Source organism: Zalophus californianus, chromosome 3 (genome assembly GCF_009762305.2).
Source record: "Zalophus californianus isolate mZalCal1 chromosome 3, mZalCal1.pri.v2, whole genome shotgun sequence".
Taxonomy (NCBI): Eukaryota; Metazoa; Chordata; class Mammalia; order Carnivora; family Otariidae; genus Zalophus; species Zalophus californianus.
Genome location: NC_045597.1, coordinates 30446564 through 30465859, shown reverse-complemented (window position 1 = coordinate 30465859; position 19296 = coordinate 30446564). Strand labels below are relative to the sequence as shown.

At 34.0% G+C, this 19296-nt stretch overlaps 1 protein-coding gene across 12 annotated transcripts in view; it reads right to left on the bottom strand.

Moving 5' to 3' along the window:
• The window catches only part of MYCBP2 (MYC binding protein 2), a 269922-nt gene that overhangs the window by 81159 nt on the left and 169467 nt on the right, over positions 1-19296 (bottom strand). For 9 of the 12 annotated variants that reach the window (XM_027591552.2, XM_027591553.2, XM_027591557.2 and 6 more), the window contains 7 exons: positions 18343-18458; positions 15262-15359; positions 14458-14574; positions 13407-13547; positions 4286-4360; positions 1437-1661; positions 430-562 (listed from right to left, as the gene is read on the bottom strand). In XM_027591552.2, the coding sequence (XP_027447353.1) occupies positions 430-562; positions 1437-1661; positions 4286-4360; positions 13407-13547; positions 14458-14574; positions 15262-15359; positions 18343-18458 (905 nt within the window). The remainder of the gene's footprint in view (positions 1-429; positions 563-1436; positions 1662-4285; positions 4361-13406; positions 13548-14457; positions 14575-15261; positions 15360-18342; positions 18459-19296) is intronic. The other 3 variants (XM_027591556.2, XM_027591564.2, XM_027591563.2) reach the window with 2 other exon arrangements.

Below are 19296 nucleotides of genomic sequence, written 5' to 3'. Positions count from 1 at the left end.
ATAGGAATGCTCCAAAAGATGCTATGCATTCATCCAATGCTCCTATTCTGAGACAAAATTCAATCAAATGAAATTGCCTGGGAGAAGTACTATGATTGATGGTTTGAAAAGTGGACTTCCATTTAGTGGCAGAAAGGGTAAAACATTCAGCCCTGGACTGGCACAGAATAATGAGTCATATGAATCCACATCAATGAAATAAAAAGCATGGTTTTCAAAGATGGATTCATATGTTCCATATTTTCTTTTAATTCTCTTCTTACGGGGTGCATTCATTCACTATCCATTATTTTACAAACAAATGTTAACAATTTTAAGATTTTAACCTTTAGTTTTGCTTTTTACCTAAAAAATAAACACACAAAAAAGCTGTTTACTTCTGCATTTCAAAGGTTAATCAGAATAAATCACAAATTTAAGCCAACTTGCCATCTTCATGTCGGAGGTACTGGTTTCCGCCTCTGTCTCTAGCTAAGGACCAGGCCTCTCCTTCATCACTCTCACAGAACTCTACCATGCTGTTCTTATCCAGCTGCACCCACGCACCTTCAGAATTGGTTACCTAGTACATAACAAAAAGCATGATTGATTCGCTTGATTCTTTCAGGGCACTCAGGCTGAAAACCAGCAACAAGTTTAAGTGTTTGAATAGGGTAATCATTCCGAAAGTTTTACCATGAAATTAGTTTCTGAAATTAAGACCACAGCCTGAGGTAAGACAGAAATCAATAAAAAGTTCTGTAAAATACTGCTTATTTATGACTTTGGTAAAAGTAATAATTTTTAAGGCACAGGATAATCCCTAAGTAACTTTAAACATTACCCCAAAACAGGTGGCACTCTCTCGTTTTTTCTTTTTGGCACCTAAAATGTCCTAACACGGCAAACTATTATTTAGATTGGTCATGTCTATAATACAACCCGAAAATGACCCTGACGCTGAGAAATAGCATGACACACTACATCTTCAAGCTCATTGGCTGAGGCAAATGCCGCAGTTGACTGAAAAGTAATTTTATTTGCTCAGGACTTCAGTGAGACACATAAATGGGAACAAAGAAATGAAACTCTTTGTATGTATTACATCTCCATACCAATTCATAGCAAATATTTTAAAGTGCTGTTAATCCATGATGTTACTGTACATTTGTAATAATGAAAAGATATATGCACATACCAAACATTCATATATACAATACAAATCATTTTGTTATTATAAATATTGTTTTCACAAGGATAATTATGAGAAAAAAATTACTTAAAAAAGAAACACAGAAAAATTATGTTAGTAATATTTGTAATACAAGTAAAGATAAAGAACATTAACATTTAAAAACCTGGGATGGAAATGGCAACCTTTGGAAGAAAGAGATGCTCTCGTTGTATTATATTAAAAAGGAATAATTTAGAAGTCATGAAGCTACAAGAATCCATACCTCTCCCACTGCTTTGACTTTGTTTCCCAGAACTAACATTCCAATTGGGATACCTCTAAGGTTAGGGCAGCTTCTGATGTTGTGACCGGAAGGTCCCGTCTTCACTACCTTGTACATGCCTGGCCCTCCTCGCAAGAACGGCATATCTTGTTCTTGCATTGTGGCTTCCTGTGGGCAGCAGGAGTTTATATCTTTGAAAAAGTCATCAGTATTAGTTTTAGGTTCCTGAAAATTTGAATAGGAAAAAAAAAATAAACAAAATACAATCTATTATCACTTTTGCCATCCTCTTATTAATAGCTTTTACAGCAAGTCTATAATACTATCAAACAAGAGAATACATATCCAAAGATAACAGAAATATATACATTAATACCACTACTAAAGAATCTTTCAGTTTTTCAATGTTGAATAATACTTAAAATAGAGGTGAAGAAAAGAAAAGTTAGTGGGAGAGCAAATGAACCTCTGGTTTTGCCCACCACAGTTTAAGAAATATGGTAGTACTTGATTTTATTTTTATCTTTTAACGAAATATTAAACAGTAGGAACAACAAAAAAATATACTCTGTGAACCACAACTGAATAATTTTGAATCATTACTGCATTGCTGTACGTTGGTATGGGTTAAAAAGTCTAGATTTTCATTTCCTTTCACTCTGTAATAATTATTTATAGAGAAAACAGGTGTGAAGACTCTGGAGACTTATTTATTAATAGCGATAGCAATGATGAAAAAAATGTGCATAAAATATAACTGTATCTTAATATTTACTAGTTATGAATGAATTAAGAATGCTTCTAAGATTTTAACAACTTATACTTTCTTAATACAAATAAAAATGTTTTGCTAGATTTGTTAGGCCATTACTAAACAGCATTATATTAATGCTATTAACAGAAAAAGATGATAATACTTTCAGTACAGAAAATAATATCAAAGATGCATTTTTACAGAAATACAATGCATTTGGACATAAAAGGGTTACTTCTTAAAATGAAAGAAAAGGATATGCCCTAAATTTTCTGTTGAATCTGAATGAAATTGTTTCCTATGTGAATGCAATGAAGAGAAATAATAACCTCCTCATATTTGCTCATCTTCCTTCCCATCAACATGTAAAGGAAAGTTCCATACTGCAGGTTCCTCCATTGTCATTACTACTCCTTCAAGACAGGTTTAAACTGTACTTTTAAATACAGTACTAGAGACTCTATAAATTGCTTTATGTTTAAATACAACAAAAGATGACCATACTGGGGCACTTATTCAAACATTAGGTTAAAATTAATATTTAGTAATGTCATATAAATGGAATAAAAATGAAAAAAACCCACCACTAACATTTATGCAAGATAAAATAATACTGAATAGTTCTATCCCTCTATCACTACAAGTAGTCTCATACTAAAGAGTCTTTTCTATGGTAAAAAATTAAAAATAAAATCCTGAGGTTAAAAAAAATGTGGATTCAAGAATTCTGTGTACCTGTAACTTTAATTCAACATATGGTCAGGGAAAATTTTAAACCCACTATTAACCTTCACATAATATTGTATAAATTTCATTATGGTGATTCACCAATTTAAAAATATACAAATAGGTACTAGGGATAATATTTATTTAGTTAATGTAATTGTCATGCTGTATTTATCCAACATTCTTTATACATTGGCAATTTAATGGAAATGAGAATTTTAAATACCTGAAAAATTTAGATTAGATTTACAATCTAAAATAAACTTAAAATATGCATCGTACTTACCCATGCATATGCATTTGTAAAAACTTACATATGAATACAAAGAGAATGCTCAAAATAAAAATGGAGAGTAAGGGTCTAAACTTCAAACTGCTACTATACTAACAAAGTTTTTAGTAAACATTTAAAAATGTCTAGTTGTGAATAATCAATTTTAATACATACATTATGCTATTTCATAGTTGGAAGAGGCATATCAGTCCTATTTACAACTCATTTTTTAAAAAATTACATGGTATGATGTCAAAAACAACAAGCAAATATATTTATATATATTTATATATTTATATATTACTGAAAAATCAATTTCACTGGTATTCAATGATATATTTACAGCTTTTAACTAAGTTATAACAATATTTCCAACTTTTGATCATTTAGTGTAACATTAAGAGGTAAATCTTGGCAAAAACTAATAACAATTGCAAGTTATTCAGTGAAAGGCGATATATGAGAACTTCTATTAAAATATTTAATAATTATTGAACAAAGAAACTATATAAATTAATAAATGTAAAACAAAGTCTATCCATTTTTTTATACTAAGCAGTATAAGAAGAGCTAATAGACAAAAAAAGGTCATAGAACTGTAGCTGTCATTCTCAAGCAACCCTAACATAAATGCTTCATTCAGTACAGAAATGGAAGACCTGGGGACCAGCATGTGAAACTGATGAAGTGCAGTGTTATTTTTTTCTCCTTGCATTCCCACCCCATTCTCAGATGAACATCCAAGGGGGCATTGTGAAAGGCTAAGGGAAGAAGAGAAGAGCCACAGAGTTGAGACTTTCCCACTGAAATAAGCAAGCTCTGAGAAAGCCAGATGTGGATGTCACTGTGGGAGAAGCTAGTCATAAATTACATACAGCAAATTTGAAGTCACATAAAAGTTTAACTTGAACTAATAATACATTCTTTGGCAAAAGTAGAGGGAAAAGGATTACCAGGGAAACTCAACTGTAGCACTTTTTTGGCAAAAATTCTTTTATTAACCGTAAGCAAAGGCTTCAAAAGGTAGAAGGTAAAATTTATTATACATGCTGAAATACCTGAATAATGAATGACTGTTCCTTACAGTTAACTCACCTGGGGAAAAAAAGCTTTGGAAGTCCATGAAAATACGTCCAAATCCCTGACTCCTTGGCTAGCATTAAAGATATTCTGAGCGACAAAGTTTAAGAAAGAAAAATATCAACAAAGAAAGGGAACAGGATATTATCTGCAGAAGATGCGTTCACAGTAACAACATTGTTCTGTACTCTAGCACCAGCACTGTGATACTATTTTACTAAAGGGAAACTGAAGCCACCTGAGTAAACAACACAGCAAAGAAAGATTGATAAATAAGTTTTTGTCAAAAGCTCTTCATGGATATAGTGTGTCATGCCATTTACTAAAATTAAGAGCCAGACATTGATTTAAAGCTTAAGACAGTCAATGCAAGTAGGAAACCTTAAAACTCTTTTAAGAGACGACATATCTGTTTCAATACAAGCCAGATTTGTTTTATGACAGAAAACAGTCTGCTGTTTTATAAAGAAAATGTAAATAATATAAATTGTATAGATAGTGCAATTATTATTATGAATAATAATGGCATGTAGTTATCTATAGTGGACATTTTCACTTTTAAAGTAAAAAAAGAAAAAAAATAAAAAAGCTAAAAAAAAGTCATTTTTCAATTTCCCTTTCTTCTCTAAATAAGAAAAAATCATCTGGAAATGTAATTGAAAGCTGTTAGCAAATATGTTAAGAAAAGCATACAGAAAACATACAACCTGGGGGAATCTTTTCTCAAAAGACAGGCCTAGTTTTCTCCATTTCAAAGTTTAGGAAATGCACAGAGCATTTTCATCTCTATGTTAGAATCTAAAAATATTTTGTTAAACAACCAACTTGCAGCAGCATGGTCCCAGAAAAATCAACATCTTCACAAAATGTCTTAAGGAAAATGTAAATGATATACATTTTACATAAAAATATGCTATTGAATATATTTGTGTCATCTGAAATTAAAATCTTTCCAGTGAATAGCAATTACACAATTTTACTGCTTATGTAAATGCTGTGATAAATGATTATTTTGGGGAAAAAAAAAAGGACACACTTAAAATGTTAATAAAAGCTGTCATCATCTAAAACTTCAACACAAAAGAAACATAATTTCCAACCAATTATAAGCCATTTTAGATAATGAAAATCTATTTGATATTCTCCAGTTCTGTATTTTCTTCATATATATGTATATATGTATGGACAGACATAGATACACACCCATACACATACATATGTGTGTTAATTCAGAAATATGACATATAAAAGCCAGAAAAATGAGTTTCTAGTAATATGCCTATAAATAAATGTAAAACAAAACAAAAACCAAACCCCCCTCCACATTTAAAAATGTATAGCAAATAGGGTCCTTTATCTTTAGGTGAAGTAGAAACATGATGCAAAGCATTTTAAAATACTATTTTTTGGGGAAAAAGATGTCCTTACTGGTTCATCCATGTATATAAGAGTTTTTGGGCTATTGGCTCAATTGTTTTTCTCCTTCACAGAAAATAGTGGTGCAGACCTTTTGACATAAAGCAATATCAATATTTTTTTTTTGCATTTTGCTTCTTTTTTTTAGCATAAACTTCTCTAGTGTTAAAAGGAACGTAAAAAGCATTGTGAAAAGCAAGGCAGAAGAAGTTAGTGATAAAGAAGCAAGGTGGTGATTAACAATATTTAAAGCTTGTACCTTTCTTTTATTTCAACGTGCAAACTTAAGTGTTTCCTGAGTCTGAGAACATGAGTTAACATGTACAGTGATACTTTAAAGTGACTTGACTGCTAACTATTGTAATAAATTGCTAATCAAATCAATTTTGTACATGTTAATCATGTGGATTCAAATTTCACACTTGTTTGCTTTTGTTCTGAATTTGTGGAAAACTATTAGCCACACTGGTTTACTATTATTATTTTCAGAATATGGTGTCCAAACAAAATTGCATTTATCACATATCAAAAATATACCAGATAGAAAGCTAGAGTTTAAAAATAAAATATACTTGCATGGTTTTCTTTGGAAAATTTAGAAAAGTTTAGTCTAAAGATATGAACATGCATGAAAATTTTAATTTCTCCAAAGTCTCAATTTCTTACTATTAAAATACATAAATTAGCTTTCATAGATTAATAGGAGTACCACTATGTATATATATATAAGTATGTATGTATATACACATACAGAAATACACACATATCTATAATCATCTAAATCCTTTTATTCTCAAAGACTAAAGACAAAGATGTTCTCAAGAAAATTAAAAGTTAAAGCATACTAAAACCCTAACTAAATTAATGAGCACCAAACTGCAACTCTAAGCTGATAATCTTTCAAGGCACAGAAGATCAAGTAAGTGAGCAATTTTCACTGTGAAAATACATGACCAACATGACAAATGTTCATGCAAAAAAATGATAGTAATTCTTTCATTGTGCTGCTTAATGAGCAGAGTTAAGAATTGCCATTTTTAAAGAGAAAAAGATAAAATGTCTCAGGAAAATTAAGAACAGCATACGTATAACAATTAGTGTTATTTTAATTGCCTTAATTTCATTCCGTTACTGCTGTATTAAGTAAATATTTAGTATTTACTAAAGATTAAACAACAGGTTATGTATATATACATATACAAATCTATTAACATAACAAAACCAAGCAATTCAGGGTATGTTAAAGCTGTGGCTATCAGACATCTTCAGGTAACCCATAAAAATGAAATTGGACATAAAATGTGAAAAACATTTGCTAATTTTACCAACTGCCCTGGGTAATGCTGTCAGAGAGGTTACCAAAAGACATTTTTCCTTCATCTCTCCTCCACATCTTTGGGGCCCTAAAATTTGGAAAAATCTACCTACTTTCTATATGTGAACACCAATCAGCCCATGTAGGTTTGTATAAATGCATGGAGATGTTTGGAGACACAAGTTGCTTCTGCAAGAACTCAGATAATATAGGCATTATAAAGGTATCTTAGAACACTTCCAATGAGGTATCATTTACTCTCCTGGATATAAGCTCTCTCTACCACTCAACCTTCGCAAAGTTGGAAGCCTCATTTTTGGCAAAGTATCCAAAGAATCAGTTTCAAATCACTGATATGTCCTAGCCCTATCCTAGAAGTAAATTTGTTTTCCAAAAAAAATTTAAGCTCTACTCTAGGCAGTCAAATATCTCCCATGTCAGGTACATAATTGATTCTCTCTTTTTCTACTTATATTTTCCTCAATGATTGAAATGTCTTACTAGCCTGCTTACATTTTGTAGTTTCCAAATCTTCAGGATTTTAAGATCAACATGTTTTGCCTTATGCCTTCTCAGACTGACCTACATCAACTTCAGAGTCCAGAGTGCTAATCATTTCATGATGGGACCATGACCTGTGCCACCTTCAACATATATCACAGTATTCATCCTCAATTCAATCATTAAGGTTATGAATGTTCACATTCGTTTAATTTGGGAGTTTTACCCAAAGTAACATGATTATTTAAAGCTATATATTTACTTTATCCTTTTGTAACTGTATGTATCCTTCTCTCTCCACTACTTTCTACTTGTTGATCCTGGGAGAGCAGCTATTGTTGACACTAGAAAAATAAGACTGATAAAATACATAACATCACAGGTCACAATGAAATTAAATGAGAGACTAAATAAAAAATTAAAAAAAAAGGCATATATGTGATAGGAATTATTCTGAGCAGCACGATCACATCAAATGCCAAGATTTAAAATTTAGTATTCAACAAATGTTGAAAGCCTACCATGACAAAAATGTAACATTTAACACTTTGGAAGAAATGTGTATGAATAAGAAAGGATTCTTAATGAGTCTTTACCCTTAAGAAGCTTAACAACAGAAATAAGAGGTATACAAGTACAAATGGGCTGATGGCAAGAAAAACAAACTAAGCATTGTGGGTAAGAAGTAAGGCTTTTCTACTTCTAGAGACAAAATGCTGAGAAAAGAGAGAGAACCTAATTTCCCCAATACTTCTATGCTTTCTACCCCTACTCCTTTACTTCACCATATAACTAGTTTTCAGTTCCCAAACATAGTAGGCCTCCATAACTTTGGACACTTGATTCTCTGTCTAGAAATTCCTTCACTTTTTCTTGGCAACTTTTCTTCAAGACTTTTCTTCTCAAGTATGACTTCCTGAGTGAAGTCATTCTGTAACTTATCACAATGTAACCTAATCATTTGCGTATGGTATGTCTGTCAAATTATACAGGGAGTACCCCAAGAGGAAGAACTGCACTCCATCTTATTTATTTTGTATCCTTCCCCTTTCCTCTCCACTCAATGCCTATTTCCTATCTTGGTATTTGGTACATTAATAAGGACTCAGTAGTCCTCGAATGAACAACTAATAAATTACTAACTACAGCATTACTGGGAAGTACAGATAAGAAAAGATGTCAACAGAAATTTTTGAGCTTGGTCAACTAGGAAAACAGTAAAAAAGCTAGAAAAGAAAGGAAGTGAAAGCATTTTAGACAAATGAAACAACATAAACAAAGACTCTTAGATGCAAAATTGAACAGTGTGTTCTAAAAAGGGCACATAGTTCTTTTTTTTTTTTTAAGGGTACAAAGTTCTACTAGCACATAAGCACCTCACAAAAAAGGGTCTGTATTCTTCATATTTATCCCTGTTCTTACCACTTATTAAAATGTATTTTTAAAAATAGTTATTCATAATAGGAAAGTCTAATGCTGCTTACTTTCTGAACTAGAGCATTACTAAAGTGCTAAAATAGAGTGAAAGTCACATTTGCACTAAGTGAGGATGCCATCAATTCTTGGTAAAGTAATGAAGTATTGTTAGGAAGGCCAACAGTTAGTTACAGTACCTATTTGCAGTGACAAGAGTTCTATAAAATGGCCAAATACACAAGACAGTGTAACAAAAATCACTTTGAAGTTTATTCTAAATAGGATTATTTACTGTGATTTTTAAAAATAGTTCATGAAATGTTTAGTCAGTGTTCAAATTTCTTTTTTTTTTTTTTTTTAATGTTTTATTTATTTATTCATGAGAGGCAGAGAGAGAGAGAGGCAGAGGGAGAAGCAGGCTCACACAGAGCAGGGAGCCTGATGCGGGACTCGATCCCAGGACCCTGGGATCATGACCTGAGCCGAAGGCAGACGCTTAACCATCTGAGCCACCCAGGCGCCCAGTGTTCAAATTTCTAATCCCCACTCCCACTCTCCCCAGAGTTTGGGTCAGGATCTGGATAAAGTACACACATTGATGTGAATGCAAAATTGTTTTAACTAGAAAAGGTTGAAGAGGTAGATGTAAAGATTGCTAAAGACAACTTTTTGGTATTTTTGCATCTTCTTAAGGTAGTGACATCTGTCCTTGGTTATTTCTATATTATTTTTAAATCTCCCGGCTCTCTCCCTCTCTCTTTTTAATTGAGTAGTGTTTTACAATTATTAGGCCTAATTATACTTGATTTGTTTATAAATGGACTGAAGTAGAAAGGGAGAGTAGGTGGAAAGTGAATGTGTTTTTCTAGCAATAAATGTAGTAGTAGATACAAATAAAGAAGTAGAAAGACACATTTATTTAGCTGTATTAGTTCCCTGAGAGGATGAAATAGAATCATTATTCCCTCTATTCCCTGTCATGTTTAGCCCTACAGAGTAACATACTCATTAAAAACACTGTGCAAGGGGCCTGCCCTCATCCCTACGTACAAAACCTTAAAAAACTAGTCCATCTTTGCCTACATCAGGCTGACTGTGTGAGTCCTCATCTAACACCTGCACTGAAACAACTTTATACCAAATCTGTTTGGAGCCATAGGCCAGTTAGTTTTATCCCCTCTGTCATCACTGGTCACCACATAAAATATAAACCCTTCTGTCATCTACCTGTTCTCATACTTCTCCCTGATCCAGCATCAAACTATTGCCATCTGTCCCATGATTTTATATTGTATCGAATGGGACCCTTCCTTCAATGGCAAACATCTTTAACTTAACTGTGGGTCAGTGCTGCCATCCATCATCTGTGTGTCTTTGTGCTGATGCAGATGATCACCCAACTGCTGAGCCTTTTAGTTCTTAGACTGAGGCACTTAAAATGACTTTCACTCCCACTACACTTCAGCTACCTGCTCATGGCCCCATTAACAGGCCATATCATTCAGTAAAACACTCTATGAAATAAAATTCAAATACTTTACCTTATCACACAAACCATCTATCCTTCTCTCTCTTCAACTATAGCATACTTATAATATCATTCTAGGATTTAGTTATGCCTCCAAGTCCCTTGGATCCTCCACTTGTCCTTTCACATTTCTAACTCAGGCTAAATTCCACAGTTGGTGATCTCAAGTCCTCTTTCACAGCATCTGAAATTTTGTCCCTATTTTTCTGTCATAGCAGCCCCAAATTTCAGCCAGTGCTAAAACTGACTCTCTTGGCACTTTTGATTCTAGATACATAGGACTATGGGTGAGGAAGGGCATCCAGAATGGATCCATCCCTTGGTCTCACTGGGTCCTTAGTGGCCCACTAATCCAAAAACAAGTAGTTTTTCTTCAGATCCCTTTCCTATTTCTCTCAAACATTATTCTAAACCTTTACTGCATTTCTAAACCCTCTAACTTAACTCAATTGCTCCAATCTCAACTGACGTCTTTCCTCTTTTCTATCTTATAAAAATCATGGTCTCGGGGCGCCTGGGTGGCTCAGTTGTTAGGTGTCTGCCTTCGGCTCAGGTCATGATCCCGGGGTCCTGGGATCGAGCCCCGCATCGGGCTCCCTGCTCCGCGGGAAGCCTGCTTCTCCCTCTCCCACTCTCCCTGCTTGTGTTCCCTCTCTCACTGTGTCTCTCTGTCAAATAAATAAATAAAATCTTAAAAACAAACAAACAAACAAAAATCATGGTCTCCTTCAACCTCTGCCCTCTCTCCCTCCATCCCTAAAAACTTAGCTACTGCCATACCTATCCTCTCCCCTCCCTCACAAAACAACTCTCCAAATGTGCCCTGAATTTTTTCTTCCTTTTTCAGTCTTCAAATTTCTTATCTATATCTTTATTTCCCGCTTTTTACTGGCATCTTTCTTTTAATTTATAAGGTTCTCAAGTCAGTACTAAAATAAAGGAAGGGGAAAACCTCAGCTTTATCAATAATACCAGGCATTCTGAGTTACCTACATTAAAATAGAACTCATGTCATTCTTCAACATAAAGAAAGGCTAAAAAATACCATAAGTCACTTCATATCTTCAATATTCTGCCTCTGCCTCTAGATTTCTTCAAATAAATCAGTGACAACGTCTTTTACATTCCAGCAAAAACTCATCAAGAAATATTTGTACGGCTCACTCACTTAGCTTTCTTTCTTACCTTCGTTACTGCCCTTCTCTCTCCGACCTCAACAAGACTGTCTACTACGAACTGTCTCTTGAATGGAGTTTAAGAGCATCAAATAATGAAACACACTGTCCAAAATGAAACCATGGGATTTAAAACTTCAACACTCTTCTTGCTCTTCCTTTCTACCTTTGCTTATTCTCGTTTTATCTGTGTGAATATCTTCTTCTTCCAAAGGCATCTCCTCAAATGAGCAAACAACGGAATTAAGAAAATTTTGGAGTGGGGGAGATGGTAAAGATAATATAATTTAATATAATGCCTTATCAGAGATAATGGAAAATGGTTTCAAATCATTTAAGGCTAACTTTTTAGACACAGATGATAAAGAATTATTATTTATTTTCCAGACTAGTCCCTCTTTCTAGAGGGTCAAAATCCTTTTCATTTTTATTTTCAAAAGATTTTATTTATTTATTTGTCAGAGAGAGAGAGAGAGAGAGAGCGCACAAGCAGGGGGAGAGGCAGAAGGAGAAGCAGGCTCCCCACTGAACAAGGAGCCCGATGTGGGACTCGATCCCAGGGCCCTGGGATCATGACTGAGCGAAGGCAGATGCTTAACCAACTGAGCCACCCATGTGTCCCTCCTTTTCATTTTTAGTGCAGATATAAATATGAGGAAAATTAAAGAAGATCTGGCTTATTTATTCAAAACTTTATATTTTAATTATATATTTAGCATTGTTTAGCTTAACCTCAGTAAAACAGCATGCCAACACTCTCCAAACTTTATCACACACCTATTAGCAAAAACTACAGATACACCTCTCCCTACTGTACTATTATAAAACATATATAAAAGAAGAATGAGATCAATAAATATGAATAGAAGTTCAATTATTTCTTTCCCCAGAGAATCATCATTTATAACTGCCCCTTTGGAGCACATACTCCAGACTACCAAAGAGGAAAACAAATAATACATTGAATGGTTTGATATAATAAGCTAAATTTATACACTGATTTTTAAGAAATTCAACTGTTTAAAATAAAATTTACCAGTGCTATTTATGAACAGTGTCATAAGGAGTACATACATTTGATGGTGATGAAAAGGAAGAAAAATCATGTATTTCTGTTTAAATTATAAACAGAGCTATGGGTTACTATTATATTTACAGCAATTTACGGACACTGGCTCTAAGTACTCTACTGCATTTGTCAACGAGGTTTGATGAGTTCTCTGACACTAGGATTTAGCTTCAACTAGAACGTTATAACACCACTAAAAAGACTAAAAAATCCTTCTTATTTTTACACAATAGTATTATAACATAATAGTATGATAAGCCAAGAAAGAAAAGAGTCAAACTTAGACAAAACACAGAGAACTAATTACAAAATGCCAACATACAAAAGAAATACATTATACGTGTTTTTGAATGTATAATAATAGTGAATTCACAATTTTTAGTTTTGAATTGATTCCAAACAGTCGTATGAATAAGAAAGGAAAAAAATAAAAAATATATAAAAACTTCTCTACCTCTTAGAAAGGAATTCCATAGGCCTAGTTTTATTTTACTATCTCCTGCCTGTGATGGATCATAATATGTACTAAAGTCCTTAGTCTTGCCAAACTCCACCTTCATTACACAGAAGAATTAAGACCTATGAATTCAAGCACTTTTAAAATAAAAGTTATTTAGTTGTGGTTTACCTCAGAACTGAAAAGCCTTAATTAAAGAAAGCCCTGTAGTGAGGACAGAGTGTACCTATTATGCTTTTTAAAACCACCTTTTACTTACGTCAACTGGGACTAGAAGACTCTTGCCGAGATGCTGATTAAAGGACAGGCACCAGGCTTCAGTGTAACCATTCATGTTAGGAACATACTTCTTTATTGTCTCATCATTCAGTCTCAGCCATACCCCATCATCATTGTGGATCTATGGAAATAAGCAGTGAAAACAAGCCATGCCCACCCGTAAGTCCTATGAGGCTAGCAAGGGCTAAAAGGCTACAGAGCAGGCAAACGGTGGACGTGAAGGTTAAGCATCTAGTTTTTGCAGGAGGTAAGTAAGAGAAAAACTTTAAGGAAAAAGCAGCTAAGAATGACAAGCAATGTGGTAATTCACAAGGTAAGATAGTAAAAACAATGTCACTTAGGAGTAAAAGCACAAAGAAATCACATATTAAGAGAGTTTAAACATAAAATGTTTGTTTCTCAAAAGAACATAAATTCTTCCCTCCCCTCAATTTAGATTTCAATAATCAGAAGTTACTTAGTGGGTATTAATAGAAAAATATGCTGTCCAAATATGTGTTTTAAACATATTTAAAAACAATACTTAAAATATTTAAGAACTGTACTCATTTTCAGCATTTGTACAGGTTCTGTTTTTTTTTGTTTGTTTTCTTTTTTAAGGATTTTATTCATTGGTTTGAGAGAGAGAATGAACAGTGAGGAGTGGAAGAGGGAGAGGGACAAGCAGACTCCCCGCTGAGCAGGAAGCCCAATGGGGGGGCTCGATCCCAGGACCCCGAGGTTATGACCTGAGCCAAAGGCAGACGCTCAACGGACTGAGCCACCCAGGCGCCCCCAGGTTCTAGTTGTTAATTTTCTTTCAGGTTAAAAATATAATTTTATTTATTTGTTTTTAAATATAATTTTATTTTTATTGATAAAGAAAATAAAATGTTTGAAACTCAATGAACACATCCCACAAAACAATTTTCCAAACATTATCCAAACCAATTAAAACATACTAGCAGAAAATTTAGTAACCTTATTATCATGCAAACAATGCAAAAACTTTCAGTCCAAAATTTATTACCAAGTGTTTCTTTACAAATTACCTCATCAATGAAAGTGATAGTTCCATTGACTTTTACTATGCCTATCTGCTCACTTTGAAGGGAAGGGTGGCTACGGATACGGAGTCCTGCACTGTCCTTGGCCACAAATTTTCGAACCTGGGAAAGGCAAAGACAGCTGAGATGGAAAACCATAGAATAGAGATCTTATAAATAATAAGAAAATTGAACAGATTTGAGAGTATTATAATTCTGAGAAAGTTTCCAAAATTATTTGCAGTTGGTTTCCCTGTGCAAGTAACATTGGTTTATTTATAACAGAATTTTACAAGTATTAAAAGTACATATTTATAATTTCCTTTCTAAACTCTGAAGACATATGATAAAAAGGAGAAAAGACCCATTTTTTTTCTTTTTAGAAAGATAGGACACAAATTCTATTACCAATATTTCCTTTTTAATAGTTTACCAAAATCCCTATACTTACTTTCTAGATGTTAGGAAATTATTTTTTCTTTTAACAGTATAGGATACTTTCCCTGCCAACTTTATGTACTTAATTTCAGTAAAATTTTTGTTAATTGTAAATTTTCAGTAACAGAAGTACACAAGGCCTATAAATTACTACAGCATTATACAAAGAAGCCTAAAAGTACAGGTTCTACAATTTAGAAATGATTAGAATTACCAAAAAATACTATTCAAATTTATTTTGGGATATTTAAAATTCAAATACTGAAATCAATTAACTAAAATATTAAATGTTCGATGACCACCTTGGAGCATCAGTGAATAAAATTAATAAATCTCTGACCAATTCAGATTCTTATTTCATTCTATCCTAACCTTATTTGGTTGAGGTTCAGTCTTTGGTTTGACCAACTGAGTTCCTGGTGGTATCATCCCTTTTGGTGGGTCTTTTACTTTAACTTCTAGGCCAGCATCTGTAAGAAAAGGAAGGGAACTGTAAAATTTAAGAATACAAGGGGGAAGGATTGTTAAACCTAACCTTATGTACATTCACAGACTATTTTAAACAAATAAAATGAATATTTAAATTCTTTTTAAGGTGATTAATATTTAAAAGCTAAAAAAACAGACTCCTAACTATAGAGAACACACTGATGATTACCAGAGGGGAGGTGGGTGTGGGGATGGGTTAAACAGGTGATGGGGATTAAGGAGTACACTTGTGATGAGCACTGGGGGATGTATGGAAGTGCTGAATCAACATATTGTACACCTGAAACTAATATTACACTACATGTTAACTAACTAGAATTTAAATAAAAACTTAAAACAACAAGAGCAAAAATCAAAACTATAATAAAACCTTATGTCTGTCAGAATGGCTAAAATTAACAACACAAGAAACAACAGGTGTTGGTGAGGATGTGGAGAAAGGGGAACCCTCTTGCCCTGCTGGTGGGAATACAAACTGGTGCAGCCACTCTGGAAAACAGTATGACGGTTCCTCAAGAAGTTAAAAATAGAGCTACCCTACGATCTAGCTATTACACTACTAGGTATTTACCCAAAAAATACAAAAATACTAATTCAAAGGGATACATGTACCCCAATGTTTATGGCAGCATTATCTACAATAGCCAAATTATGGAAACAGCACAAGTGTCTATCGACAGATGAATGGATAAAGAGGTGGTGCATATGCACAATGGAATATTACTCAGCCATCAAAAAGAATGAAATCCTGCCATTTGCAATAACATAGATGGAGCTCGAGTGTATTATGCTAACCAAAATAAGTCAGAGAAAGAAAAATACCATATGATTTCACTCATATGTGGAATTTAAGAAACAAAACAAACAAAAGCTAAACAAAAGAGAGAGAGGCAAACCAAGAAACAAGAGTGCACACTGATGGTTACCATAGGGGAGGTGGGTGGGTGAGGGTAATTAAGGAGTGCACTTGTTGTGATGAGCACTGAGTGGTGTATGGAAGTGCTGACTCACTATAATGTACACCTGAAACTAATATTACACTGTGTTAACTAACTGGAATTTAAATTAAAACTTAAAAAAAAAAAAGAAATATTTGAAAAATGGCCTTAGGATTCCAAATGAGTGTCTCAGAGGTTCAAGGAAAAGAGAAGGGGTCCCTATTCCCTATCTATGAAATGATACTGAAAAAATATATAAAGAAAACAAGAAACCCTTGTGAAGTTAAATGTTAGCTCACATCAGATGGCTGTGCCAGCTCACTGCTTCAGATTATAACTTGAGTGACACCAATCACCATTCTAGCCAGTAGGCAGCACAGCATGGTAGTTAAAAGCTGGGGGAGGGGGGTTCTCATGTTAGACTGTTTTGGTTGTTCCCATATCTGCTGCTAATTGTCTGTCTCTCAGTACCTCAATGTTTTTATCTATAAAATGAGAATGAGAATAGCACCTACCTTGCTGAGCTATTGTGAGAATGAGACGATTTAACACATAAGGTGTGCATAAGACAATGTAGACATAATTAAGCGCTCAATAAATATTAGCTATTAATAGCATCGTTATTCTAATGAATTATTATCTGTCCTTGCCTAGGGTCAAGCAAGGTCCCAGCCTACTGACAGTTTGGTCACCCCGGGAAAAAGTTAAATTTGAAAGGTAGGACAGAAAATGATGCTAAGTTAATATGAATCATTTTCTTCAGTTTCATTTCAAAAAACAAATATAAGTGGATTTTTCTTATCTACCTTGTATCAGTTTTCTTCAGCCCATTATTAGTGAAAATTAAGCCATTCTTGACTACCTCCACTTTGAATTCTTATAATTTGTACTTTTCATGTATCACTACTTATATTCTACTTCATGTGATTTTGTTTGACCATTTTATCATGCAATCATCAGTAACTGTTAACACTTGAGGAACTGTCTTACCTAGAACAATGTTTTGCTCAGAACCAACTAAAGTTCGCTGAACTAAAGGCTTTATGGATACGTTGAAATAAAGAAGAGTGCAGCAAAGACTGAGGATAAAGGCCTCTGGAACAGGGGAATATGATATATCTATCTGATTATATACAGTTACATTAATGCATGTTCTATACAGTTACATAAAGTTCCTCTTTACCTTCACTGTAAAAACAAACTACTAAACCAGAGTTCTTCAAAGGGTATTTTGGTGGAATGTTAATCAGTATTGCTTTTATCTCTACCTTCACTCCCTCTTCCCTACAGCAAAAGGTCTCAGGATAAGGGTTAAACAAAGTTAGACAAGATTCTTAATTTCAGGGCTTTTAGAATCCCTTCTATGTTAATGTGAGTTGTATGAATGTCTAAGATGAGAGTTTTAGGTTTTCCGAATCTACCTCATCAAAGAAGCCCTTTCTCTTGAAAAGCATCAGGAATCAGTGTTACAAGGAATTTATATTGATAAACACTTACTAAAGCCTTCTTGTTTTATTGTTGTCTATTACATGAATAGTAAAGGAAAAGATTAACACCCAAAGGAAAAGCAATATACTTTTCAGAGTTAGTGGTGGATAAAGAAAATTCATTCATTCAATAGGTATTTATTGAGCAGCCATTATGTGCCAGGCACTGATCTAGATACAAGGATGAATGAGATGGTCTCTGCTCTATGCAAGGAAAGGCAGACAGACCATGAGGGGGAGATGAGGATGCCCATGGTTATAATTTAGCAACAGAGAGGAGATCATACTTGACCAGTCACATTAGAGAATGGAGGGAAGGAGTCATGAGCGCTATAATGATACCATAAATTATTACAAAATTTTGAGATGTTATGAATGCACTAATTAAGTACTCACTGTAAAGGAGGAAATGAAGACCCAAATAAGTAATGAAACCTGTCCATGTGTCAACAATATAAGTTAAGGAGAAAACTAGAACAGAAAGACAATTCTGATTCTGATTGTTTGCACTAAGTAACTCATAACTTAAAAAAGAATACCTATTTCAATGCCATCAATGGTCACATGAATAGTGTAGAGTCCAATAGCCCCTGGAGTCCAATTTGCACAGTAAGTGCCATCGTTATTGACACGGATCAGCATATTCTCACTGGGTCTGAAAAGAAACAAGATGAATATTGGAAAATTTACTTTTGGTTAAACAGCTGACAACATCATTAAGATAATTTCTACCTGTATTATTACAGTGGATGGCAATCCTATTGTCCTGCCACAGTATGTGTTCCTACCCTCCAAAATGACAATTTCATTTTTTTTTCCTCTCCTCAAACCTCCATCACCCTTCTTCCGCACTCTCAGAGGATCATGATCTTTTTTTCAGTGAGAAACAGAATTAGATACAAACCCAGAGTTGCAATCAGATTAATAAACCTACTTTCTATTTCTCTACCTCCTATCCTGTTATAATGCAAAAAGTGCCTTGGCACTCATTTAAAGCAAGCCCCCTCATTTGTGCTGTGAATCTCATTCCCTCAACACATCCATGCTGTAATTACCTTGCTCACTCTCATGCATCAATTTCTCCCACTTTACTGAATCATCTCTATTTCCATCTCGTTTCTATACAAACTTCAGAATCTCCCAACTTAAACACTCCTTGATGTGTCATAAGACCATCTCTAATAAGGTCTCATGTCCCCTTTCCCATTTATATCAAAACTTTAATCTAAAGAATGGTCTACAATCACCCTCTCCCATTTCTTCATTTCCAGTTCTCTTCCACAACTTATCCTAGTTAGGCCTATGTTCCCAGCACTTCATTGCAATTGCTTCTGTCGGTCACCAATGACCCCAAATTCAATGGTCATTCCTTCATCCTCAGCAATCTCTCAGTAGCATTTGATACTTGACAGCTCCTACTTTCTTGAAATAACTTCTTTTTGCTTCTGCAACATTCTCCTAGTTTTTCTCTTACCTCATTGGCCACTGTTTTT